Below are 21,701 nucleotides of genomic sequence, written 5' to 3' on the forward strand. Positions count from 1 at the left end.
GCTGAAGGAAAGAAGATGGAGGCAGGGAAAGAGCTTTCTAACTTTAAAAGATCTATATACAAAGAGTGGGCTCTTCCTTTTCATTTCTTATTAAAAATAAAGCTTTGTGATTGCCAAATGCACTGGCAAAACTTACCTTTCCTCCTGCATGTATCCTTCCTATTAGCTAGAGCTAATTAGACAAAGGAAAAACAGGGCCCTTCTTAAATTCTGGTGCAGGATTCCTATTTCTACTCATCCTTTTTCTGGCACCCTCTTTCTTTGTCACAGGATAACATGTGAACTAGAAATTGCTTTTAATAGCTATTCTTGCTTTTCTAATGTGAAGCAGCCTCCACATTCCAAAAGTGATATTTAGCTGCTGCCATGGAATGTGATTCTGGGATATCTGAAGTCACCATCCCATCTCCACAGCGAGTGTGGGAACCTGCAAAACATGGCAACTGTCATGGCTGCCATGACCGTGTAACTTTCGCACATCTGTGTCCTCATGTATAAAATGGGGCCGGCTAAAAACATACCCCTTATTTAATTGTTGTTAGAAAGCATGTCAAACAGCACTTCATAGAGATCTTGGCTCATAGTGAGGATCCAATAAATGTAAGTTGCAAAGCCATTATATAAATAATGCCAGACTCTAGGATTAAATACTTACCAGCTCGACTAAGCAAAGAACATGGATAATATGACTTGACCAGTGAATGTTCTTTCCATATCTTTATTGACTCCTTTGATGACATCTTCCTGTTGAGGAACCTGTGTTAGTTTGCTAGCACTGCCATAACACAGTACCACAACCTGAGGGGCTTAAACAGCAGAAATTCATTGTCTAACAGTTCTGGAGGCTGGAAATCTGGGGTCAAGGTGTTGACAAGGTTGGTTCCTTCTGAGGACTGTGAGGGAGGGGTCTGTTCAGGCCTCTCTCCTTGGCTTATCCATCGCTGAATTCTCTTCCCATCTGTCTACTTTTGGTTTTATTGCCTGAGCTTGTGGTGTCAAATCTAAGAAATCACTTCCAAGACCAATGTCAAGAAGCATCCCCCTTTGAGGACTTTGACAGTTTCAGGTCTTACATTTAAGTCATTTTGAGTTGATTTTGTGAGTGTGTGTAAGATGAAGGTCTGATTTCATTCTTTTGTTTGTGGATGTCTAGTTTCCCCAACGCCATTTGTTGAAGAGATGATCCTTTCTTCATCGTGTCCTTGACACCCTTGTGGAAGATCATGTGCGTGGGTTTATTTCTAGGTTCTCTAATCTGTTCCATATGTTTGTCTTTATGCCAGTGCCATGCTGTTTTAATTACTTCAGCTTTGTTAATTAAATTTGATTAATTAATTAATTAATTAAGAGAGTGCACTTGCATGCACACAAGTGGGGGTAGGGGTAGGGGCAGAGGGAGTGAATGTTAAGCAGACTCTACGTCCATCACAGACCCCCACTCTGGGGCCTGATCTCATGACCCTGAGATCATGACCTGAGCCGTAATCAAGAGTTGGATGCTTAATCCACTGAACCACCCAAGCACCCCTGTAATTTATTTTTGAAATCATGAAATGCATTGCCTCCAGCTTTGTTTTTCTTTCTCAAGATTATAAAGCTAACAATTCTTTTTGGGTGTGGTGAGTGAGCAGTTTTCATGTCAGAGACTAGGTTTTACTTACATGTGAGAGACTGGTTTCCCTTCCTTCCCCATCCTGCTTATTTTAAAATGATAATCTTTGAAATTGCTACGCAGATAAAGATTACAAGAAAACAATGGTCTGATCTAATAGCTCCCATCTTTCCACATGGATGAGAATTTGTCTTTCAAACTTTGTTTCTTTTCTGTTTCTTCAAAGGCTGAAAAGAAAGGAGTCAGCAATACAGTTACTGGTATGATCTTTGGATGTTACGCTTTGTTTGACTTGCTGGCATCTTTGGTATTTGGAAAATACGTAAGTATTGAAGTTCATATGAACATTTTAATTTTTATATGTTGTGTAATGAGTTATTCTAATTTAAGTCTAGAATTTCTGTTGGTACAGAAATAGCCATTATATTTTATGAATTATGCTACTGTTGATGGTTCCATTCTTAGGGTTGATTGATTTTTTTAAAGTTTTTATTTGAATTCCCGTTAGTTAACATCGGTATAATATTAGTTTCAGTTGTACAATATAATGATTCCACACTTCCATGAAACACCTGGTGCTCATCACAAGTTCCCTCCTTAATCCCCATGACCTATTTCATGCATCCCTCCCACTCACCTCCCTTCTGGTGACCATCAGTTTGTGCTCTAGAGTTAAGTGTCTTCTTCTTGGTTTGCGTCTTTGTTTCTTTCTTCCCCTTTGCTCGTTTGTTTTGTTTCTTAAATTCCACATATGAGTAAAATCATATGGTATTGGTCTTTCCCTGACTGACTTATTCAATTACCATTATGGGTTGATTGATTTTTCACTTCCTCCGTGTTTGCAAGCAATGTATGTTGTCATTCCACTAAAGAATTATTATAATCTTATATTAATTGTATATGTATTTCCCAAACCTTATATTTTCTATTTATGTGGATGTGGACTTGTAACAGTCATCAATTTACCACTCTTCTCTGACATTTATTATAGCTTGTACAAATTGGAGCAAAATTTATGTTTGTAGCAGGAATGTTTGTCTCAGGAGGAGTTACAATTCTCTTTGGGTAAGTCATGTTCTGATATGTTTGGGAGCTTGAACAGATTTCATAATTTATCTTCAGTTTAAAATGTTAATGGATTCTTTAAATCAGTCAGCACCATTGATTGCCTGTTGAGGGCCCGGCTTGTAGCTGTTGGTGAAGGGAACTGGATGTTTAAACGATAGGACAAATGAAGGAAAGAGTCTTCTAAGGACTTACCGTTAAGTGGCTTCTGAATCTGTTCCTCAGGACTCCTATGAGTGTGAGTGACGGAAACTTAACTCACTTTTCTGAGTCACGGCTATGTTTTGGTTCAAGTGCAAAGTGCATTAAAGAATCAGCTGAAGCATATCAGAAGACAGATGTTAAAATAATGTCATCGGAAATCTTTTTCAAGCTCCTGCTTTGCTTTCCTCTTTTTGTGCTTTGTTCTTGGACAAGCTGCCCCCTTGTGGTAGCAAGAAGTCCCCCTGGCAGCTCCCATAGGAAGAATTCCCCAGCGGCTTCCCACTTTTCCTGAGCTTCCAGTAGATCCACAGAATGGAGCCCTTGACCTGATCTCTGCTGGTGACCCATCCTTGCCTCAAGGGCAGCGTAGGGGAGGGGAATGCTCTGATTGGCCAGGCTTGAGTCACGTGCCCCCTTCATAATGGTTCCCTCCATTGCTGTTTCCGGAAAAGGGAAAGTAAGTGCCAGAGGCAAAAATAGCTGTAGAGATTCTTAAGCTTGAGTCCTTACACCAGCAGCATAGTGGCAAATCATATGGAAGAGTCTATACAACTTCTTGGGGAACATAGAGGCATGAAAAGAGTACAGTAAGATTATGATGAATTAAGGTCAGGAAGCCTTCATATCAAACTAAGAGTTGTTTTTTTTTTTTGTTTTTTTTTTTGTTTGTTTTGTTTTTTTTACTTTTTCTTTTTTTTTTGCAGGGGAGTGGGGGGATAGTCTTCTATTTTCTGCATTATTATTATTATTATTATTATTATTATTATTGTTTTAGATTTGAGTTCTACCACTGAGGGATACCTGAGGCCTAGAAATCTTTTGTATATGTTCTTGTGAGAGTGATTCTACATATCAAAAAGCCTATTTAGTATTATCATGAAGAGGGCCAGCTATGTTAGCACAAAAGGGCAATGAAACTGTCAGTCTGACTCAGATCGTTACCAAAAAAAGAGATAATTCCCTTCTACTGAAAGTATAACAACGCAACTTAAAAAAAATCATATTCTAAAGAGATTTATTGTAAGAACTATGGGTGAGGTACTACTCTTTTCAGTGAGTCGAGATACAATAAAAACCTGCCTGGCATTTGTGAATTGTCTTGTTCTTTTTTAGTGTATTGGATCAAGTTCCGGAAGGACCGATATTTATTGCTATGTGTTTTCTAGTGAGAGTGGCAGATGCGGTCAGCTTTGCGGCAGCAATAACTGCTTCTTTTTCCATTCTCGTAAAGGCTTTTCCAAATAATGTGGCTACGGTGTTGGTATGTATGTCATACATGTTTCCTATTTTCCTCTTAGTGTAGGCTAAAATATTTGCCCTTTCCAAGTTAACACTTTGAGATCTGCTTATTTCTATTTTCTGTGTTTTGGTTACCTTTTACTCCAATTACTGCGTCCAGCAGCAGGCTGTCAGTGAATGTACCATTCGTCTTATTTAGGTCTCTTTCCAGGCTTAGGATCCCCTGAATGAGCAATTTGACAGGTACATGTGGTTCAAACTAATATTCTTTTTACCATTAAAAACAAAAGCAAACCGAATGAGCTCCCCAGTAGTATTTTGTTGTCTTTCTGTAACCAGACTCAGACTGAGCAATAGTGAACAATTCCCTAGTGACCAGACACTTGATTTACACTCGAGTCCTTCCTCTACTTTCCCCAGATCCATGGAAGGAATCTCAGAAAGCTTGAAGTCCTCGTGTGCTCTCTTACTTTCCTCCAAATCCCGAACTTGATTGACATACATTCCCACATATTGGCAGGACCCCTAGTATTAGTGACATACCAGATTTCGGTCCCAGCTCTTGGCTACTGCCTCTGACCCCAAGCAGGCTCTCTTAGGGCTCTCTCCTCTGGACCCATGCACTCCTGAAGGACCTGTGGTTTGCTTAGCAGACCAAATGCAGCCCTCAGAAGGAATAATTGTCCTGTAGACTTTAGGGGCTCATCAGCTTAGTGCCAACCATGCCCTTATTTACCCATATTAATACTATAGTTTGGGCCATTAGTATTTTTGCCATGTGGGTAATTATATCTTCCCACTTTTTATTAAATATCTGTATCTGTAGCTAGCTAGCTGGCTGCTCAGGTTCATTTTAGGTTCTGTGGCCGTATGGCGTGCAGTGATGACCCCCGTGACATTTCCCAGAAATACATTTCTCAGAAATGGTTCAGAAGAACACAAGGCCATTGACATGCTCTGTAAAACATGGTTTTGTGGGTAAAATGTTTGGAGTGTGCCTATGCTGTCCTCCAACTTAGAGATGTCCAGTTCACATGAGTGTCTTAAGGCTCTGAGAAATCCTGTAGTGAAGATATTTAATTCTCCACAACTTCATTTGACAATGGAAACACTTTTTGACTTTTAAAAGAACTGCTGCTCTGTGGAACACTCTAGAATGTGCTGCCCAAGAAATTTCTGTGATGACGACAATAGTCCCTTCAATTTTCTGATGAACAGGGAAAATTCATGTTGCCATACGCCGTTTCTATATAAAAATTGCAGCCAAAAGCTGACACACCTAACATGGTAGTTGATCTGGATGGCTTCCTTGTGTCTAATTTAGAATTCCTATATTCTTTATGAAATTGAAAGTTACCAATGGACTACTTTTGTGTCCTCTGTGAGGTCTGAGGATGTAGGCTTGCAAGCCACAGTCTCCGAGTAGCAATCTGAAGACTAGATTGGGTTAAAATGGCACAATTTCTGTAAGAGTTTTTTGATAGTAAAGTATTTTCCATAGTACTATTTTGTTTATTTTCATTTTAACAAAAAAGAATTTCATATGGTACAAAATTCAAAAGTTGCCAAAGGAAGTAAAGAATATAGTGACTGTATCCTATGTGTTACTTTCCTCACCTTCATGGACACACCTGTTGTCCAGGCACGCAATCCAACATCGTTCTCCCAGAAGGCAACAGGGATTATAGGTTCCTTCTAGAGTGATTCCATGTATGTTGGAAAATGTACACACACGCACGCACACACACAGGGCATGATCCCTTCCCCCTTTGTTTCCTTTACACCAGGGGTAACATACTCTACACTCCTTAGAACCTTGCTGATCTACTAACAGTGAAATCACCTTGGAGATCTTTCTGTGCCTGTATCTGAAGGGTTTCGTACTCTTTACTCCCCTTTCATGGCAGCATATGGTACTTCACTATATGGAGGTAACATACACCCATAGTTCACTCAAAGTGTTCATGCATGTTTAGGTCGTCTACATCTTTTGCTGATGCAAACAGCGCCACAACACATAAGCTTGTACATACACCATGTCACATCTTTATGGCTGTACCCATCAATTACATTCCCGGATGGCATTTGGGTCAGAGAGTATGTGCACTTGTAATGTTGATGGACTTGCCAAATTACCCTCCTGTGTCTACTCACCAGGAGTGTGTACGCATGGGCTGCTTTCCTCACTTTCTTGGCAGCCGAGCATTTGGTGGGGGATGGGTAAAAATTGGTATCTTGTGGTTTAACTGCTTGCTTCTTTTGAAAGTGAGGGTGAGCTTTCTTTTACATGCCTAAGAGCTTTTTGTATTTTGTTTTATGTGTCAACAGTCTACGTATAGCATTTGCTCCTTTTCTTATCGGGTTGTTTGTTTTCCCCCCCCCCACTAATTAGTATTAGCTCTCTTGATATATTTGGGGAAATTAGTCCTTTGTCAGTATTTTTTTCACTGTTTGTCATTTGTCTTTTGATGTACTTAACCATCCTTTGTTTTTCATATTTTCATGTAATCAGATTTATGAATTTTTTCATTTGTGTCTTGTGAGTTTTATGTTGCAATTAGAAAAACTTCCCCACCATACAGGTTAAAAATTTTTTAAAAAATGCTGCCATATTTTATTTTTCTAGTATTTCTGTGATTTCAATATGTATGTTTAAGTTTTTGGCTCATCTTGGTTTTGTGTGTGTAAATTGTGAAATGGATAGAATTTTTTTAAGATAGTGTCCATTAAATCTTTATTTGTTAATTCTTCAAACTATATTGACTCAATTTTCTTTTTCTTCCCCCATTTTTAGGGAAGTCTTGAGATTTTTTCTGGACTGGGATTAGTGTTAGGGCCTCCTTTAGGTGGCTTCTTGTATCAATCCTTTGGCTATGAAGTGCCTTTTATTTTTCTGGGATGCATAGTTCTGCTGATGGTACCACTCAACATGTACATTTTACCTAATTACGGTAAGATCACATTTATTACTCACTCTAAGAATCTGAAATTTAAGTATTTTTATGCCTTTGTAGGAGACCAATTTAATGAATGCTCACTTTTATTTTATATAATCAATGATAGATTTATGGAACACCCTGCAAGAACTGATTCTCTTTTCAGAAACGTTGCTGTAGGCAGTTCATATGAATTTCTATATACTGCAAATTCTTTCTGACCATTAGAACTAACAAACATTTAATTTCTCATCATAAAATATCACCCTGTGAGGTTTCCACCAGAGGTCTTCTTGGACTTAATTAAATATTTGGAATGAGAAGTTATCAAAGGCTGCACATGGCACTATCTTCTTGGAAGGCCCGTAGGCAGGAGGGTGGGGTCAGACCTGCTTCCCAGCTGCCAGTGCGAGAACACAGAGCCACATCAGGCAGTAATGGGGGTCATCCTGGCTTCAAACCTTCGTGCCCCGTAAGAGTCAACATATCCTGTAACAGCTCCATGGACACAGCTGCCAGGGTCACCATAAGGGACACGCCCGAGTCAGCACACTCAGGGAGGCACCAAGCATAGTGTTTCATTTCTAGTTCCTTCTCTACGGATGACATTTACCAGGCAAGGGTTATTTTTATTAGAATTGAGATTGCCTAGTAACATTGTTGGCATTTGACCCTTATCAGGTGATGAAGGGAGCAGACCGAGAGAGTTAACTTGAAGGCTGGAGAGAAGAGAGCTAGAGAGAGTTTCTGGAGAGTCACTACCACCCTGAAATTCAGGGTGATGCTTGTCGTCTTTCTACTTGTAAGAGTGGTTTCTGTGGTCCAGCTTCCTGGTTGCTTAGTTCACAGATGAACACCGGGCTGATGATCGAGAAACTGACACCAGGGCAGAGTCTCATGCAGTGGGGAAAAGAGTTCGGTCAACCCTTTGCCACACTGTATAGGGGAAAAAGGCTTTGCTTATTAATTCAGGGTGGGGCGGGGTATATAGAACTTCTGTAGTGGAAGCACTGGACTGCACCCCACATCTTTACTCCTAGAGTCCTGGCCTGTTCGCCTTACCTCCTCCCTCCCCCCAGCACGTGGTATCTTTTGCAGCCCCTTCTGACTGCCACCAGCCTGGCTACTTGGCTGTTATTTCTCTTCATTTCTGTTACTCCTCAATTAAAATCTCCCAGCGTTTTCAATGAACTTAACACAGTCCCAGTTAGCTATATTTTCATGAACGTAATGGTTTGGCAACGTTGCTGTTCATCTCTGGAAGGATCTTCTGTTTCGATTGAATGGAAAAGACTGGTATTAAACAACACTCTGAGACTGATCATGTTGAGACTGTAAATATCGATTTAGGTGTTCCTGTGAAGGAGCACTTATTTAAATTAATGTTTTTGAAGAACTTCTGGATAAAAGCTAGGAAATTAAATTTGCTCTTATTTTGATGATATTGGCAGATTTTTGTGTCCTCCAGGTTCTACCCCACTCCTTTACCTCCTTCTAGACTTATAGACAATGGGGCTCTAGCTCTGGGGGGTTAAGAGTCAGCTTTACTCTCTCCCTGTCATCCTTTGTATCTGCTCACCAAGTCCCCTCTTCTGTACGGCTCTAAAGAAATATTTCTAAAACAGTTACGGATGTGCCAATCCTCTTATTAAAAATCCCTAAATCCATGAAACGCGAGCTTTATCTTGAAAGCTATGAGGAACTGTTGTGAGATTTCAGGAGAGGAATCACGTGATCTGAAATCTTTCCCCTTCCCTTCCGCTCTGACCCTTCCTCATCTTTCAAAACTTACTCTATGTTCCCTCTTCTGGGAAGTCTTCCTGAACCTTCTCGATCAACCAACTAAATGCTGAGTAAGGAGTGCTGCAGTGATCAGCATTTTTCCTGTCCTCTCACACCTAAGGGGAACCCCACTTCCCTCCCTGCTTCCCCACCTCTGACAGTAGCTTCCTGTGGCAGCATCGTCAACCAGGGGTCACGTCCCTCTGAAAGAATAGGGCAGAGTTGTGAGGAGCAGAGAGGGTACCTGAGTAGCTTGGAAAGTTCCCCAGGTGATTCTGCCGTGTGTCTCTTAAAGCAGATATCACCCTAGGCTTTCATTACTTGGCCTTCTGCCACAGTTTAATTAAATTCATTATTCATTATGTGTTTGCTCCTTTGGATGTTCTTATGTATTCTCATTGTGATTTCTCATTTTTCCCACTTTGGAGAAGGTGACCACTTCTGCCATCATAGTTTATCTTATACCATAAATCTGTAATTCCTTTTATATGCAAATAAACGTAACCGATTACAGTTGACCTTCTATAATTTATATCTCAAAGGTGACTAATGAACATCTTTAGTAAACCATTCAAAATCCACACCAAAGGAAATCTGTCCCTGCTAGCCCCATCACAGCAAGCCGTGTGGCAGTGTTTGTCCTCTCTGTCTAGCTGCATATACCTTCTGTAGCTGAGCATCCTGAACTCTGCTCACATTTGGTTCACCGTTAACTGTTTGGCTGATACGTAAGAAACTAACATCATGGTTTAACTTTATCCCTTGGATCCTGACCAAGTCTAAATATCACACTTAAAATACTTGAACCGTTCTTTGTGCTTTTTTTATATTTTGCTCCATGCTGGATCATTATTCACGAAGAATTAAGTAATGAACCATGACTGGTGTTTTTGGCGAGATGGGATATACAAGTGCTGGTCCTCGCCCTCAGAGAGCTTCCCTGTCCACACCTGGCCACCGTCGTCTCTGGCTCTGTGTTGGCTCGGCACTGGAGCAGCATCCTGACTGGTCCCCTGTCTCCATTCTCCACAAGGCCAGAGAGAGGTCTCTAAGCCACAGATCTGATTCCTACCCCTTGTTTGGAATCCCTAGGGATTTCTCAGGCTTCTTAGCATGTTTTACAGAGTCTTGCATAAACATGCCTCTGCTGTGTGATCTCTCGCCACGCTGCTGGTGTCGCCTACTCCAGTCGCCGTCCCCCAGCTTTGCTTCTCTCCTTTCATTTCCTCAAACACAGAATAGTCTTCCTGACTTCTGAGTCTTGGAAGGTACCATTTCTGGAATAATGTACCTGCCTTATTCTTTCCTCCTTCTTTGCTTGCTCATCTTAAGCTCATGCTTTGGTCATCAACTTAGATATCACTACTTTAGGGAAGCCTTCTTACATGGCTTTCCCTGTTTTTGTTTGTTTGTTTGTTTCTTTAAGGCAGTCCTCTCATAGGCGCTGAAAGGTTCCCTCCTAGTTCCATCCTAGCTCTCTCCACTCCTTCCCGTAACTTCTCTGTGAGGACAGGGCCTGGGTCTGTCTTCTTTGCCTTTGTCTGCCCAGCTTTTTGCACAGTACTTGACCCAGCAAAGCTTTTGCTCAGTAAATTAATGGGACAATAGGGGAATCACCAACAATAGTCAACAATGTAAAACAAAAGGTAGTTTAGGTGCTAAAAGGTATGGTAGAGACTGGAAATGTGGTAGGAAACAGAGGAAGGTAAAATTTGTGGGCCAGAGCCAGACCTTACAGAGTGAATAGAATTGGAAAAATGAGCAAGAGAAAAAGAAAGGAGTCATAGCATGTGACTGGAGGCGTGGAAACAACCATTCCTGTTGCTGGGAGCAGTGAAGAAGCTGGGTTCCTGCAAGGGGAATGCTAGAGGTGAGGTCCTTGCAGTGGACCTTGAATGCCAGTGTAATTTATGTGTGATTCAGTAGCACCCCTCTCAATCTGGTATTTTCTTTGCCATCAGAAAAAAAAAAAAATTGTCTTGTGCTCTTTGATGAACTTAGATTCCCTCTCAGCATACATACATTGTTCCTTGGTAAAGCTTCTGGCCTTTCCCATGCACCTAACTAACTTTACGCATTCTCTGTCCCATCAGGGGAAGGCCTCACTTGCTTCTTGGCTGTAACCTATAACCTGAGACCCTCTCTTCTCCTCACACTCTGCTTCCAGTTGATTCTTTATGAATTTGACAAATTGTTTTTAAGAAAACTCATTGTGGCTTCTAGGTTTGAATAATTTATATGCAAATACAGATAATATGCAGTTTGAGGCAAACTCAGAGGTATAGTTATTTTGATTACCAAATAAAGATGGCCTTACCAATTTTACTTTTCAAAATAGGTCAAAATTTTAATTACTCTGATTTTTTTTTTTCTTTTTTAAATTTTTTACCGGAAGACTCTGATCCCGGTGAACACTCATTCTGGAAACTCGTCACTTTACCCAAGGTTGCTCTCATAGCCTTCGTCATCAACTCGCTCAGCGCATGCTTTGGCTTCCTTGATCCGACTCTGTCTCTCTTCGTTCTGGAGAAGGTAGGTAGCCTGACTGTCAAAGAGCTCTGCACTGTAGAAAGTGGGTATGATTGCTTGCTCTTGGGCCATGTTTTGTGGAAAGACCTCTGAGTGGCTGTGAGAAGGAGACAGGGTGAGAACTGCACCCCAGGGTAGCCTGTACCTTCCCTCTGTGACATCCCTTTGACTAGGGGTCTGATTGAGGGTGAATGAAAGAAGTTTTTCACCGAATCGCCCAAATATTGGTCTCCTTTTTAAGGTCTTGCTTGAGTCATCACAGGTCTGGCTGCTTGACAAGGACACTTTCCTCTATTTGTTTGAATTCCAGTGAGACAATTCCAGTAGCTCGTTTAATGTTCTTCTCTAACAGATCCCCTCTGGGTCCCCTTACTTTTTAGGCTATTACATACAATGAAATGACTATGGAATATATTACTCTGGGATGGTAGAAAGGAATCAAGAGTCTCTTTCAATTTTTTTTTTTTTTGATTGCTGGAAAATAAATGTTGAATTTAAAAGTTGGATATTATAGAAATTTGCTCTTAGATATTTCTGAAAAAAGATTATTAATAATGTGATAAAGTACATTATCAAGTCTGGTAGTTCATTATACCGAAGAATTAATATGTGTTTATAAAGCCAGAACTCTAATTGCAGCCCATACTGACTTTAGGTGAGGTATGGGAATTCAAAAACACAGTTACCAAAAACACAGCTCCTAGAAGTCACTAAAGACAGTTCTGGGTATGGGAGATACCCAAAAAGGTAAACGTGGAGACTGTGATTGTGCCTGGCCCAACATTTAGAAAATAATATAATATCTTGCTTGAGCAACTGTGAGGTAACAAGAAACTTATTTTGTGTTTATGATGACACGTGCCATTCCCATCATCAACAATGTGTCTCTTCAAGAGTCATTTTTCTATCCTCTGAAGAATTTCTGTGTAAACAAGGAAAAAATATCGTAACCAATCTCTGGTATATCCAAGTTGCTCATGTCTATTTTATCAGAAATCTTTACAAATATTGTTTTCTAAATATATTTTCTAAATACACTTAGAAATGCCTGTTTGTATTTGCCTATTTTTCTATAAAAAGATTTTTATCCTGTTGCCATTTTTCTGACTTCTCATCAGTTGTTTGAATTGGCAGCTTACTGTCCTGTCATTCGTCACCTAGCCTTTTCGGGTTGGGGAGTTCCACTGTATCTCCCTCAATTATAAAATCAGAAGAAGACACCTCTGACTTTTTTTCTTCATACTAGTATCTTTAAAGGACTAATTTGTCATAAAAATTGTTAAAACATGTAAGGACTCATATATAAATCTCATGGGCTTACTTAAAAAATTAGTTAAGGAAATTAAGGAAAATGAGAACAACTCAGTTAACCAAAGAAAGGTATTTCTGTCATGCTGGAAATAGTTACAGTATCAAAGCTTTGTGGTAGCTTACTGTTTTAAAAGCCTTTTGTAATGTATCATACCATCTAATTCTTTAATTAGATATTAACATCCCTTTGAAATGGATAGGATGGATATTATCCTCAATGTATTTTTACGTCAGTGCATTTCAGTCTATGGACAGTCAGTATCACCGGGTTGCTTGTTAGAAGTGCAGATTCTTAGGGCACCTGGGTGGCTCAGAAGGTTAGGTGTCCCACTCTTGATGTCAGCTCAGGTCTTGATCTCAGGGTCGTGAGTTCAAGCCCCATGGTGGGCTCCATGCTGGGCGTGGAGCCTATTTAAAAAAAAAAAAAAAGAATGCAGATTCTCTGGCCCCATCCCATACCTTTTGAATCAGAAATTCTAGGGCTGAAGTCTAAGATCCTCTTTTTTTTTTTCTCCCATCCCTTGAACCAAGGCATGTCAGCACTTGGTTCCAATTAAGAACATCTTTGAAGTTCTCCGGGTAATTTTAAAGCCCACTAAAGTTTATGAAGCAGTGGTTTACGGATAAAAAATGCTATGATTCGTAGAAGCAAAATTATATGTTCAAAATCAAATGCTACAAAGCAAGACATCTAGGACTTTTGACTTCTGGTTAGGTGTTTTTCCTCTCATAGAGAAAAAGGAATCCATTTACAAAAGTTAAGATCAAAACTAGGAAGGATGCTGAATGGTAGTAGTGGGCTCATGGTAGATAACAAGAACTGAAGTAGCTAGAAAAGATTTATGTTTATTTTAAAAATGACTTAATGACATAACTCTAATACAAAATTTCTTTTACAGTTTAATTTACCAGCTGGATATGTGGGACTGGTATTCCTGGGTTTGGCACTATCCTACGCCATTTCTTCACCATTGTTTGGTTTACTAAGTGATAAAATACCAGTACGTACACCGAATCTACATTTAAGAATCACTTTTGTGTATTTAGACCAGTGGCTTTCCAGCTGTATCTCTGGAACTCTAGCAGTCCATTAATTAGAATTGATACTCAATTTTTTTAAAAAAAAATTCAGCTCATTAATGCGTAATTGAGAAATAAAATTGTAAGATATTGTGAAAGGGTACCCTCCATTTAGTTAATTAACATATCCATCACCTCTATATTATCTTTTAATTTTTTTTTTGAGGGGGCGAGAAATTTAAATTCTACTCTATTCAATTTTTGGAGTCGATGGAGTGGTTCCAGTGTCTTCCAACCTGCCATCACTCTGAGAAAATTCACTATTAACTGCTTCTTCTAGGAAAAAAGGGGTCTGTACTGAAGCTGTTGACAAACTGTTGGATATGACTTTCTAAAGGAAAAAACTCCCTTGATGCAAAAGACATGGATTGGCCTTAAAAATCAGGGCAGAGTCCCAGAAGTAGTTAGGACTTAGGCAGATTGAGTAGAGATAATTTAGTTTTTCTGTGGGAATGAAAGGATTGGCTACATAAATAGACAATGGTTATCCTGTGGCCATCCTGATAGAAAATCACTTCTGTTCTCCTTTGCCTAGGTCTAAACCATTCAGTCCAGATGATTAGTATACGGTAGTAATAAGTACTGACAGCCAGATCTCAAGCTTCTGTGGCGTTAGTGCTTATTATTATTATTATTTTGCATTTCGCCTCTTCATTAAACTTACATAAATATTTATCAAGACCTAAATTGCATGAAGATTACTTAGTAATCTGGGTGACAAAACTCAAGTGTCTTAAAGAGTGTTTGGAACTTGGTTTTTAGACAGTCTTCTGTAACTAAGCAGATATTTTGCCCCTAGAATTTCCAGCCTGCATTCAAGTAGTTTAAAAGGAATACTTTTATTGGGTACTTTTTAAATAATGTCAGTGTTTCAGGTATTACATCTACCAGGTGGTTCCTTGTGGTGACTACTTTTTAAATTGTTACTTTTGGAATTGTTCATCCTGTGCAAAATCTGTAATCCACTTCCTTCCCAAGGAATCCTTGTCCTTAGAAACTCCCTAGCTTGGGGTGTATCGTCCTTGCCTTTCTGTTTGCCATTTACCTATTTTCTCTTAAATGTAAAGTTTTGTTTTCTTCAGTGTATTTGGATTTTTCCATGTCATGGCTTGTGTTCTTCTATGATTTTTTTGCATATGCTTTGTTTATGGAGGAGCCTTACCTCTCAGAGTTGTTCTGGACTCTCCTTCTCTTTACCAGCATCTAAGGAAATGGTTTCTGGTTTGGGGAAACATCATCACGGCAGGATGCTACATGCTCTTAGGACCTATCCCAATCTTGCACATTAAAAGGTAATGTTTTTCCTTTTTCTGTATTTTTGGCTGAATAGCATTAAGAATTATTAAAGAAACTTTTGGTGGGACACTGGCATGGCTTCCTATTTTGAACCTTATTACTTCAATAGTTATCTTGATTTAGGACCACAGTGAATTGTTTGTTAGACTGGCAGTATTTTACCTAATGAGGAGCTAGCGGTGGTACAAGCCAACAGAAATGCCTAAAATCTGTATCAAATGAGAACAATGCTTCTTCTCCCTTTGCGTTTCAATTGCACGCTTGTTTGTACTTCATTTTTAAAATAGCATTTGTCGCTACCTCCTTTTCGCTGATAGTTCTGACAGTATGTTTTTGTTTTTTCTATTCCTTCTTGATCCTTGAGACTGGGGTCAAATCTTTCTTTTGTTTCTGTCTCATTCTTAGCATGTAGTCGCTACTCGTTAGAGCTCGTTAAATGTAATTTGTTTGCTGAAATAAAGGGAGCTTAGAGCTTTTCAGGTAGTCCTGGGATAAAGCGGGACATGGAAGAGCAAGGATCTCAGGGTTCTTCAGATTTGGGTTTGCATCCTGCCTTTGCCACTTACTAGATGTGCGAACTCAGGCAAATCATTTCGCTTCCAAGAGCCTCAGTTTTCTTATCTGATCATAGTGCTTACTTGGCAGGATATTGCTGCCAGGATTCAATGGGGGAAATGGATATTAAGTAAATGGCTCAGTGCAGGAAGTGGGACAAAATTAGTTTCCCATCACTTCCTTTACCACTTCCCTTCGACGCCATTTTTTCCAGTCAATTGAATTTCAAAGCCAAGTGACTGAAGGAGCAACATTAACATTTAGCAAATTTTGGAAAGATTTTGTATGGTGATAACCTCTTATCACCTTGACTCCAGGCATGTGGTATGTGTGACCAAGGAAATTGAGATACCGTGGTGAATTGATTCCCTCCCCCGCTTCCCCGGCCCCACCAAAACTTAAGGAGCTCAAGGGTGCTGTCACTGAATGAAGTGGGATCAGATGGGAATGAGGCCGACTAGGCACGTCGTAATCTGTGAAAGAGGCCGCTCTGGGGTGCAGCCTGCCCTCCTTAGTATGAGGCTTTGTGTCTGTCAACATACTAATGTTGTTTTGTTTGTTTCTTCCTCCAAAACTCTTTTGCAGTCAGCTCTGGCTCCTGGTGCTAATATTAGTCCTGAACGGCATCTCTGCTGGCATGAGTATAATTCCAACTATCCCGGAGATCCTCAGTTGTGCATAGTAAGTTACCTCTGTGTCTCAGCAGCCGTGCTGCGAATAGCAGGGAGCATCACGCACTTTCTTGAATTTCTCAGTTTTGTAGGATGTTGGATTTTTTTTTTCACAAGACCAAATCTCCATGATTTTAGGTCACACAATATTGTGATATAAATAGTATATGCAATAATACTATAGATGACGATATATGGTAATATTAATACAGTGATAGGTAAAAGGAGTTGTGGATAGAGGCTTGGCTTGGTTTATGCCTAGAAACACATATGCTTTTGAAAAGCCAAAGCACAATGGAAAGGCCTCAGCATTGTTTCCTTCTCATGGAGAAGGTCCATCCATACAAGGGCATACAATGACCAGGTAAAATGATTCCAGCGGGTTAGGAGGTTTGGGGGTGGGGCTGGTTCCACATCATGAAGCAGCTCTCCAGAACCAGTTAGGTGTCCTACAGTGCAACTCAATTCTGACACTGTCTACCTGGGGAGAACGTCACACCCCACAGGTGAAGGGCTCTGTCCCACAGACCGCCCTGTGCTGCAGGTGCTAATTGCAGGGCCAGGTTGTTACATGTGTTTCTGATTGACTGGCCTATAAATCAGAGGTTGCCATAGCAACCTCCTTAAGTTCAATTAATTTGAATGATTCAATTAATTTGAAATTCAATTAATTAGAGTGATTCACAGAGCTCAGGAAACCAGTGTCCTCATTAGATTTACCGGTTTATTACAGAAGAGATGAAAGGATATGAACCAACAGCCAGATGAAAAGATAAACGGGGGGAAGTCCTGACCAAACGAGCTTCTGTCCTTGTGGAGTGTGGGGCCTCACATGCTGGCATGCAGAGGGGGTCTGATTCACCAACCTGGAAGCTCTCTCACCCCGTCCTTTTGGGTTTTTAGGGACACTTCATTACATACCCACGATTGATTAAATCAATGACCATTGGGCATGGATTCAACCTCCAGCACCTGTCCCTTCCTCCCAGGTGGGGGCTTCCAGGAGTGGGACTGAAAGTTCTAGCCCTCTAATCACATCTTGGCTCTCTTGGCAACCAGCCCCTAAGACTTACCTCATTAACATAACCAAAGGCGCTTGAAATTGCTTTCCTCTCTTAGGAAATTCTAAGGGTGTTGGGAGCTCTATGCCAGAAACAGGAGGAAGACCAAATATATGTTTCTTATTATAAATCCCCATATCACACCAGGCATTTGTCACTGGGCCACCAGTCTTTTGCTTAGGAGGCATGATGACGAACACCAAGGGATCTGCAGCAGGGAGAATGGCGCGAGCTCTGCTGGCTCGTGTCAGCAATTCTCCGAGCAATAAGGAGCTGCCTCTGGGTTTTCTAAAAGTTTCCTGTTATTTTCTTTGCATGTTCATCTCATTTTAAAAAGTTCTTTGTGAATTATATATTTTTATGAGACTTCATGCAAATGGGTCATGACTCTTAATATCATGCTTTATATATGCAATAAAAGTATTTTTAGAAAACCACAGAGTCAACATAACTATGAAAATTCCTTCAAGTTAGATTAGCTTTTCGTCTTAGAAATGGAGTGTCCTGGGTGTTGGTTTTGTTCAGATCATTTCCGGTCTATTTTAAATTACCTCTCACACACTGATTGCTTTCATGTAGGTTTCCCTTTTCATAACAGATCTACTCTTGTGTCTCTGCAGTGAAAATGGCTTTGAAGAGGGATTAAGTACCTTGGGACTCGTGTCCGGTCTCTTCAGTGCAACATGGTCAGTTGGGTAAGTAGCCATTTCATTCACACCTGCCAGTTGGAAAGTACTATCTCTACTTCCATGAAGAAATCGACACAGAGAACCGATGAGTTGCCGAAAGGCGCCTAACTCACTGAGAGCAGAGCTGGCGGCCTCACCCACACCCTCTGGCTCCAAGACCAGTGGTGATACCAGAAGTTTTAAAACCTCAGCAAAATGGTCCCCGATGTTTTGTGTTTTTTTGAGTGATCTTTCTAAGTTCCTTTAACAAGAGCATGTCTCAAGTTTTAAAAATGTATTCATTTCTTCATTCATTTGGTTATTTTTACTCTTTGCTATACCTGCGGGATAACCAGGTGCTGGTGCTGTAGTATATCTCAATAAATATGTACCGAATTAGGTTCTTTTAAATACAAATCCTGAGAAGAATAGAGAGAATAATATAAAGATTCTTTTGAGGGTATGTCACCTTTTTAAAGTTTTTGTGTAAGGCACCAACTTTTCAGAAACAGTTACAATTTTAGAATTGTTTAAAAAATTTACGCGTCGTCATTATCAGGTGCGATTGTTTTCTCACCCCCAATGCTCTGTCCAGGAACTGGCTTTTGTCTTCAGTGCTTACGGTCCAATTTAATGAAGATCTACGATTGAGGGATCGTGCAGCCTTTAGAAAGTAATTCTTTTTTTTTTTTTTAACACTATTGAATACTCTCTCTTCTTTTCATTGTTAGTGCTTTTATAGGACCGACCCTGGGTGGATTTCTGTACGAGAAAATTGGTTTTGAATGGGCAGCTGCTGTACAAGGTCTTTGGTCTCTGACAAGTGTGAGTAATCGGTCTTTCATTTTCATCTTCTTTACATTTGTAAAGTGTGGCTTACAGAATTGGCGTTAACCAGTGTTAATTGTGTTCAAGGGACTAACGATGGGCTTGTTTTACCTGTGGGAGCACTCACGGAGAAGACGGTATGGTCAACTCTTGAGCTTTTTTTCCCTTTAAAAGTCAGCCTGTGGGAGAGGGAAAGAAATAACCATTTTATATCCATTCTTCCAATCAGATTTCTGGGCGCTTGAAGCCTCATTACTTGGTAGATGCATTTAGGGGGAAAGGTAGAGAAGTAGGTACTGGGTTTTTTTTTAAGATAAGAAATATTGAAGTTCTCTTCTTTTTTTCTTTCAATGCAGATCTAAACTCCAAAACATCCCGGGCACAGAGGAGGAACGGACTGCTCTCTTACCTGATGATATCTAGCCTTAAGAATCCTGGATCGATACCCATTGGAAGATGGATGTTCCTGGCCTTGAACATCAAAGTTAAAAGGGTTTTCTTAATACTACACACGAAACTCCATGGACTCAATACCAGCATCCTCAAAGTCTCAATGTATTTTTGGATTATCATGTGTTGGGCTGTCCTGAAAAGCTGGCCTGCTAAACCAACCATATTTGCAACATTATGTATGAGCAGAGCAGTTGAAAATCAGCAAAAGTTTGTGTTTTGAGGCTATCAGATTTGGCCTTGAAGAGGTTATTGACTCTAGGTCTCCTGTTTCCTCTGTTTACTTTTTAAGTGCACTAATTCTGTGACTATACCTTTTCTTTATTAACAGGGAAATAAATGATTAATTTGATATGCTTAAAAGTAATATAAAGATTACTCAAAATGTATAGAATAATTAATGTGAAATCAATTTTTAAAAGACATGCTTTCTCTGTGTCCTAAGATTTTTGTTCTTCTTCAGAAGGCAAAATTCCTGCCTCCCATGCAAAAACTCTATAAAATTCCCAGGCCCTCAGCTTTTCTAGAAGTTTTGTTTGTGTGAGAGGTATAAGAATAACATTACTTCAGACTTCCCTTTTTGTAACATGCTTTGAATTAGGATCTCGATTTATAAACAATGCTCGGTTAACGTTGTTCATTTTCCCTGATGTCCCTATTTCAGTTCTACCACCTGTTTGTTTTTTTTTTTTAACATATTTCTGGTAGATGTATCCCATTCCCACAGCAAGCGGGCCCACAGAAATGCTTACTGTATTCTAGGGAACGAGTGCATCTGACTTTGTGTGAAATCCATGCTGGTGCTTGAAATGACTGAATCCCTCTTGTGTCATCCTCATACCTCCTGATGTGTCTTCATGCTGTAGTAGCCCCATTTACACTTTTTTTTTAAATAAAAGAAATGGTTTGATCTATATATTAATTCAAAAATATTTATTGAATGTCTTTGAACTGACACTCTGCGAGGTGCAAGCAATTTAGCTGTGATCAGAATAAACACAATCTGCTTTTATGGAACTTACATTTGCGTGGACTGGACAAACTGTAAGTAAATACCGGAATCCCATTATCCTACAGAGTTGCTATGAAGGGAAAAACATGGGAATACGAAAGAGTAAGTGACTGAGTAATTCAGTGTGGGGTCCTAATTTAGATAAGGCCTCTCCCTGGAGAGGAGACTTTTAAACTGAGACCTGAAGGTTGGGAATGAGACAGTCGTCCTGAGGGAGAGCCTTCCCTAGCACGTGCAAAAGGTCTTGACATGGTCAGAGATGACACCAAGGCCCACATGGCTGAAATCTAGTGAATGGAGGAGGTTGGGGAGGTGGGGAGGAGCCAGCTTGTCAACAGGGGATGCCAGAATTTGATTAATGTTTCGGGAAGGTCATTGTCTCTGCTCTGTACACCTGAGTGGGAAGGCAGATTGGCGGGGATGGAGGGAGTGCTATGGGAGCTTTGAGAGAGTGGCATTAGTAGTTCAGACCACGGAGGTGGTAGTGGAGATGGAGTGAAAAAGATGTGTTTGGAAGCGGAACCAACAGGACCTGCTCCTGTGAAGGCAGAGGAGAGAGGAATTTAGGGTGACTGGAGGTTCTGGCTTGAGGGTGTGGGTGGTTGATGGTGACTCTTAGTGAGATGGGGAAGGATAGGAGTAAAACAAATCCTGAAGGGGCAAAATAACCCAAGATGGGATGCCCTTTCACACCACCAAAACGAAAAAAATCAAAAGGGTGATGGAGATGGGGATGATAGCAATGACAACCGTTTTGGGAAACTGGCATTAATTGCCAGAATTGAACCTTCACAAATCCCATGAACTCTTCATTGCCCTCCTCCCTCGAAGTCCCTTTGTTGTGAGCACTCCAGAGGGTGATCCAGGGCATACAAGCAGGAGTGGCTCCTGTTCACGCACTTCCCAGGGCAGAACCAGAACTGAGTGCGACCCTGACCCGCTGCACCCGGGCTCAGCGCAGGGGCCAAGTTTGCCGCCGAACACCTGCAGTTCCCGTCGCTGCCGCGCGGGGCCGCTACTACAGCACGAAGGCGGTCGATCCTGCCGCATCCAGCTGGGGCGCAGAGGCCGCGCTCCCACAGACACCACTGGGGGGCCCAGACGTGGCTCGGGACCACCAACGCTGTTGACTGTCGGAGTTCAAGTCAACGCAGAGATTCCAGGCTCTCTAGTGAGAGGTTTCTGCCACCATTCCCAAAAACGTTGCTTTTAATATATGCCGACAGACACTTCTTAAGAAACCAACTTTACCCCTTCCTCATTTTATAAGTTTGCAAGTACTAAAATAGATGACAAAAAAGCTAAAAATATGAGTAAAGATAGAGGAACACTGAGCTGAAAAGGTAGGTCAAAATTATCAGGGGGAAATCACTGTGTTTTTATTTTTATATATTTGTATTCC

At 40.6% G+C, this 21,701-nt stretch overlaps 1 protein-coding gene across 12 annotated transcripts in view; it reads left to right on the forward strand.

Moving 5' to 3' along the window:
- SLC18B1 (solute carrier family 18 member B1) overlaps positions 1-20,201 on the forward strand; it is a 38,195-nt gene extending 17,994 nt beyond the window's left edge. For 7 of the 12 annotated variants that reach the window (XM_057311032.1, XM_057311035.1, XM_044386345.3 and 4 more), the window contains 12 exons: positions 1,839-1,934; positions 2,604-2,677; positions 3,995-4,142; positions 6,915-7,071; positions 11,234-11,370; positions 13,578-13,679; positions 14,959-15,050; positions 16,195-16,290; positions 17,962-18,036; positions 18,741-18,834; positions 18,925-18,974; positions 19,194-20,201. In XM_057311032.1, the coding sequence (XP_057167015.1) occupies positions 1,839-1,934; positions 2,604-2,677; positions 3,995-4,142; positions 6,915-7,071; positions 11,234-11,370; positions 13,578-13,679; positions 14,959-15,050; positions 16,195-16,290; positions 17,962-18,036; positions 18,741-18,834; positions 18,925-18,974; positions 19,194-19,260 (1,188 nt within the window). In that variant the 3' untranslated portion in view covers positions 19,261-20,201. Of the gene's footprint in view, positions 1-1,153; positions 1,226-1,838; positions 1,935-2,603; positions 2,678-3,994; positions 4,143-6,914; positions 7,072-11,233; positions 11,371-13,577; positions 13,680-14,958; positions 15,051-16,194; positions 16,291-17,961; positions 18,037-18,740; positions 18,835-18,924; positions 18,975-19,193 lie in introns of all 12 variants that reach the window. The other 5 variants (XM_057311033.1, XM_026504828.4, XM_044386347.3 and 2 more) reach the window with 4 other exon arrangements.
- Positions 20,202-21,701: the final 1,500 nt, after the last annotated feature.

Source organism: Ursus arctos, unplaced genomic scaffold (genome assembly GCF_023065955.2).
Source record: "Ursus arctos isolate Adak ecotype North America unplaced genomic scaffold, UrsArc2.0 scaffold_13, whole genome shotgun sequence".
NCBI classification, from domain to species: Eukaryota; Metazoa; Chordata; class Mammalia; order Carnivora; family Ursidae; genus Ursus; species Ursus arctos.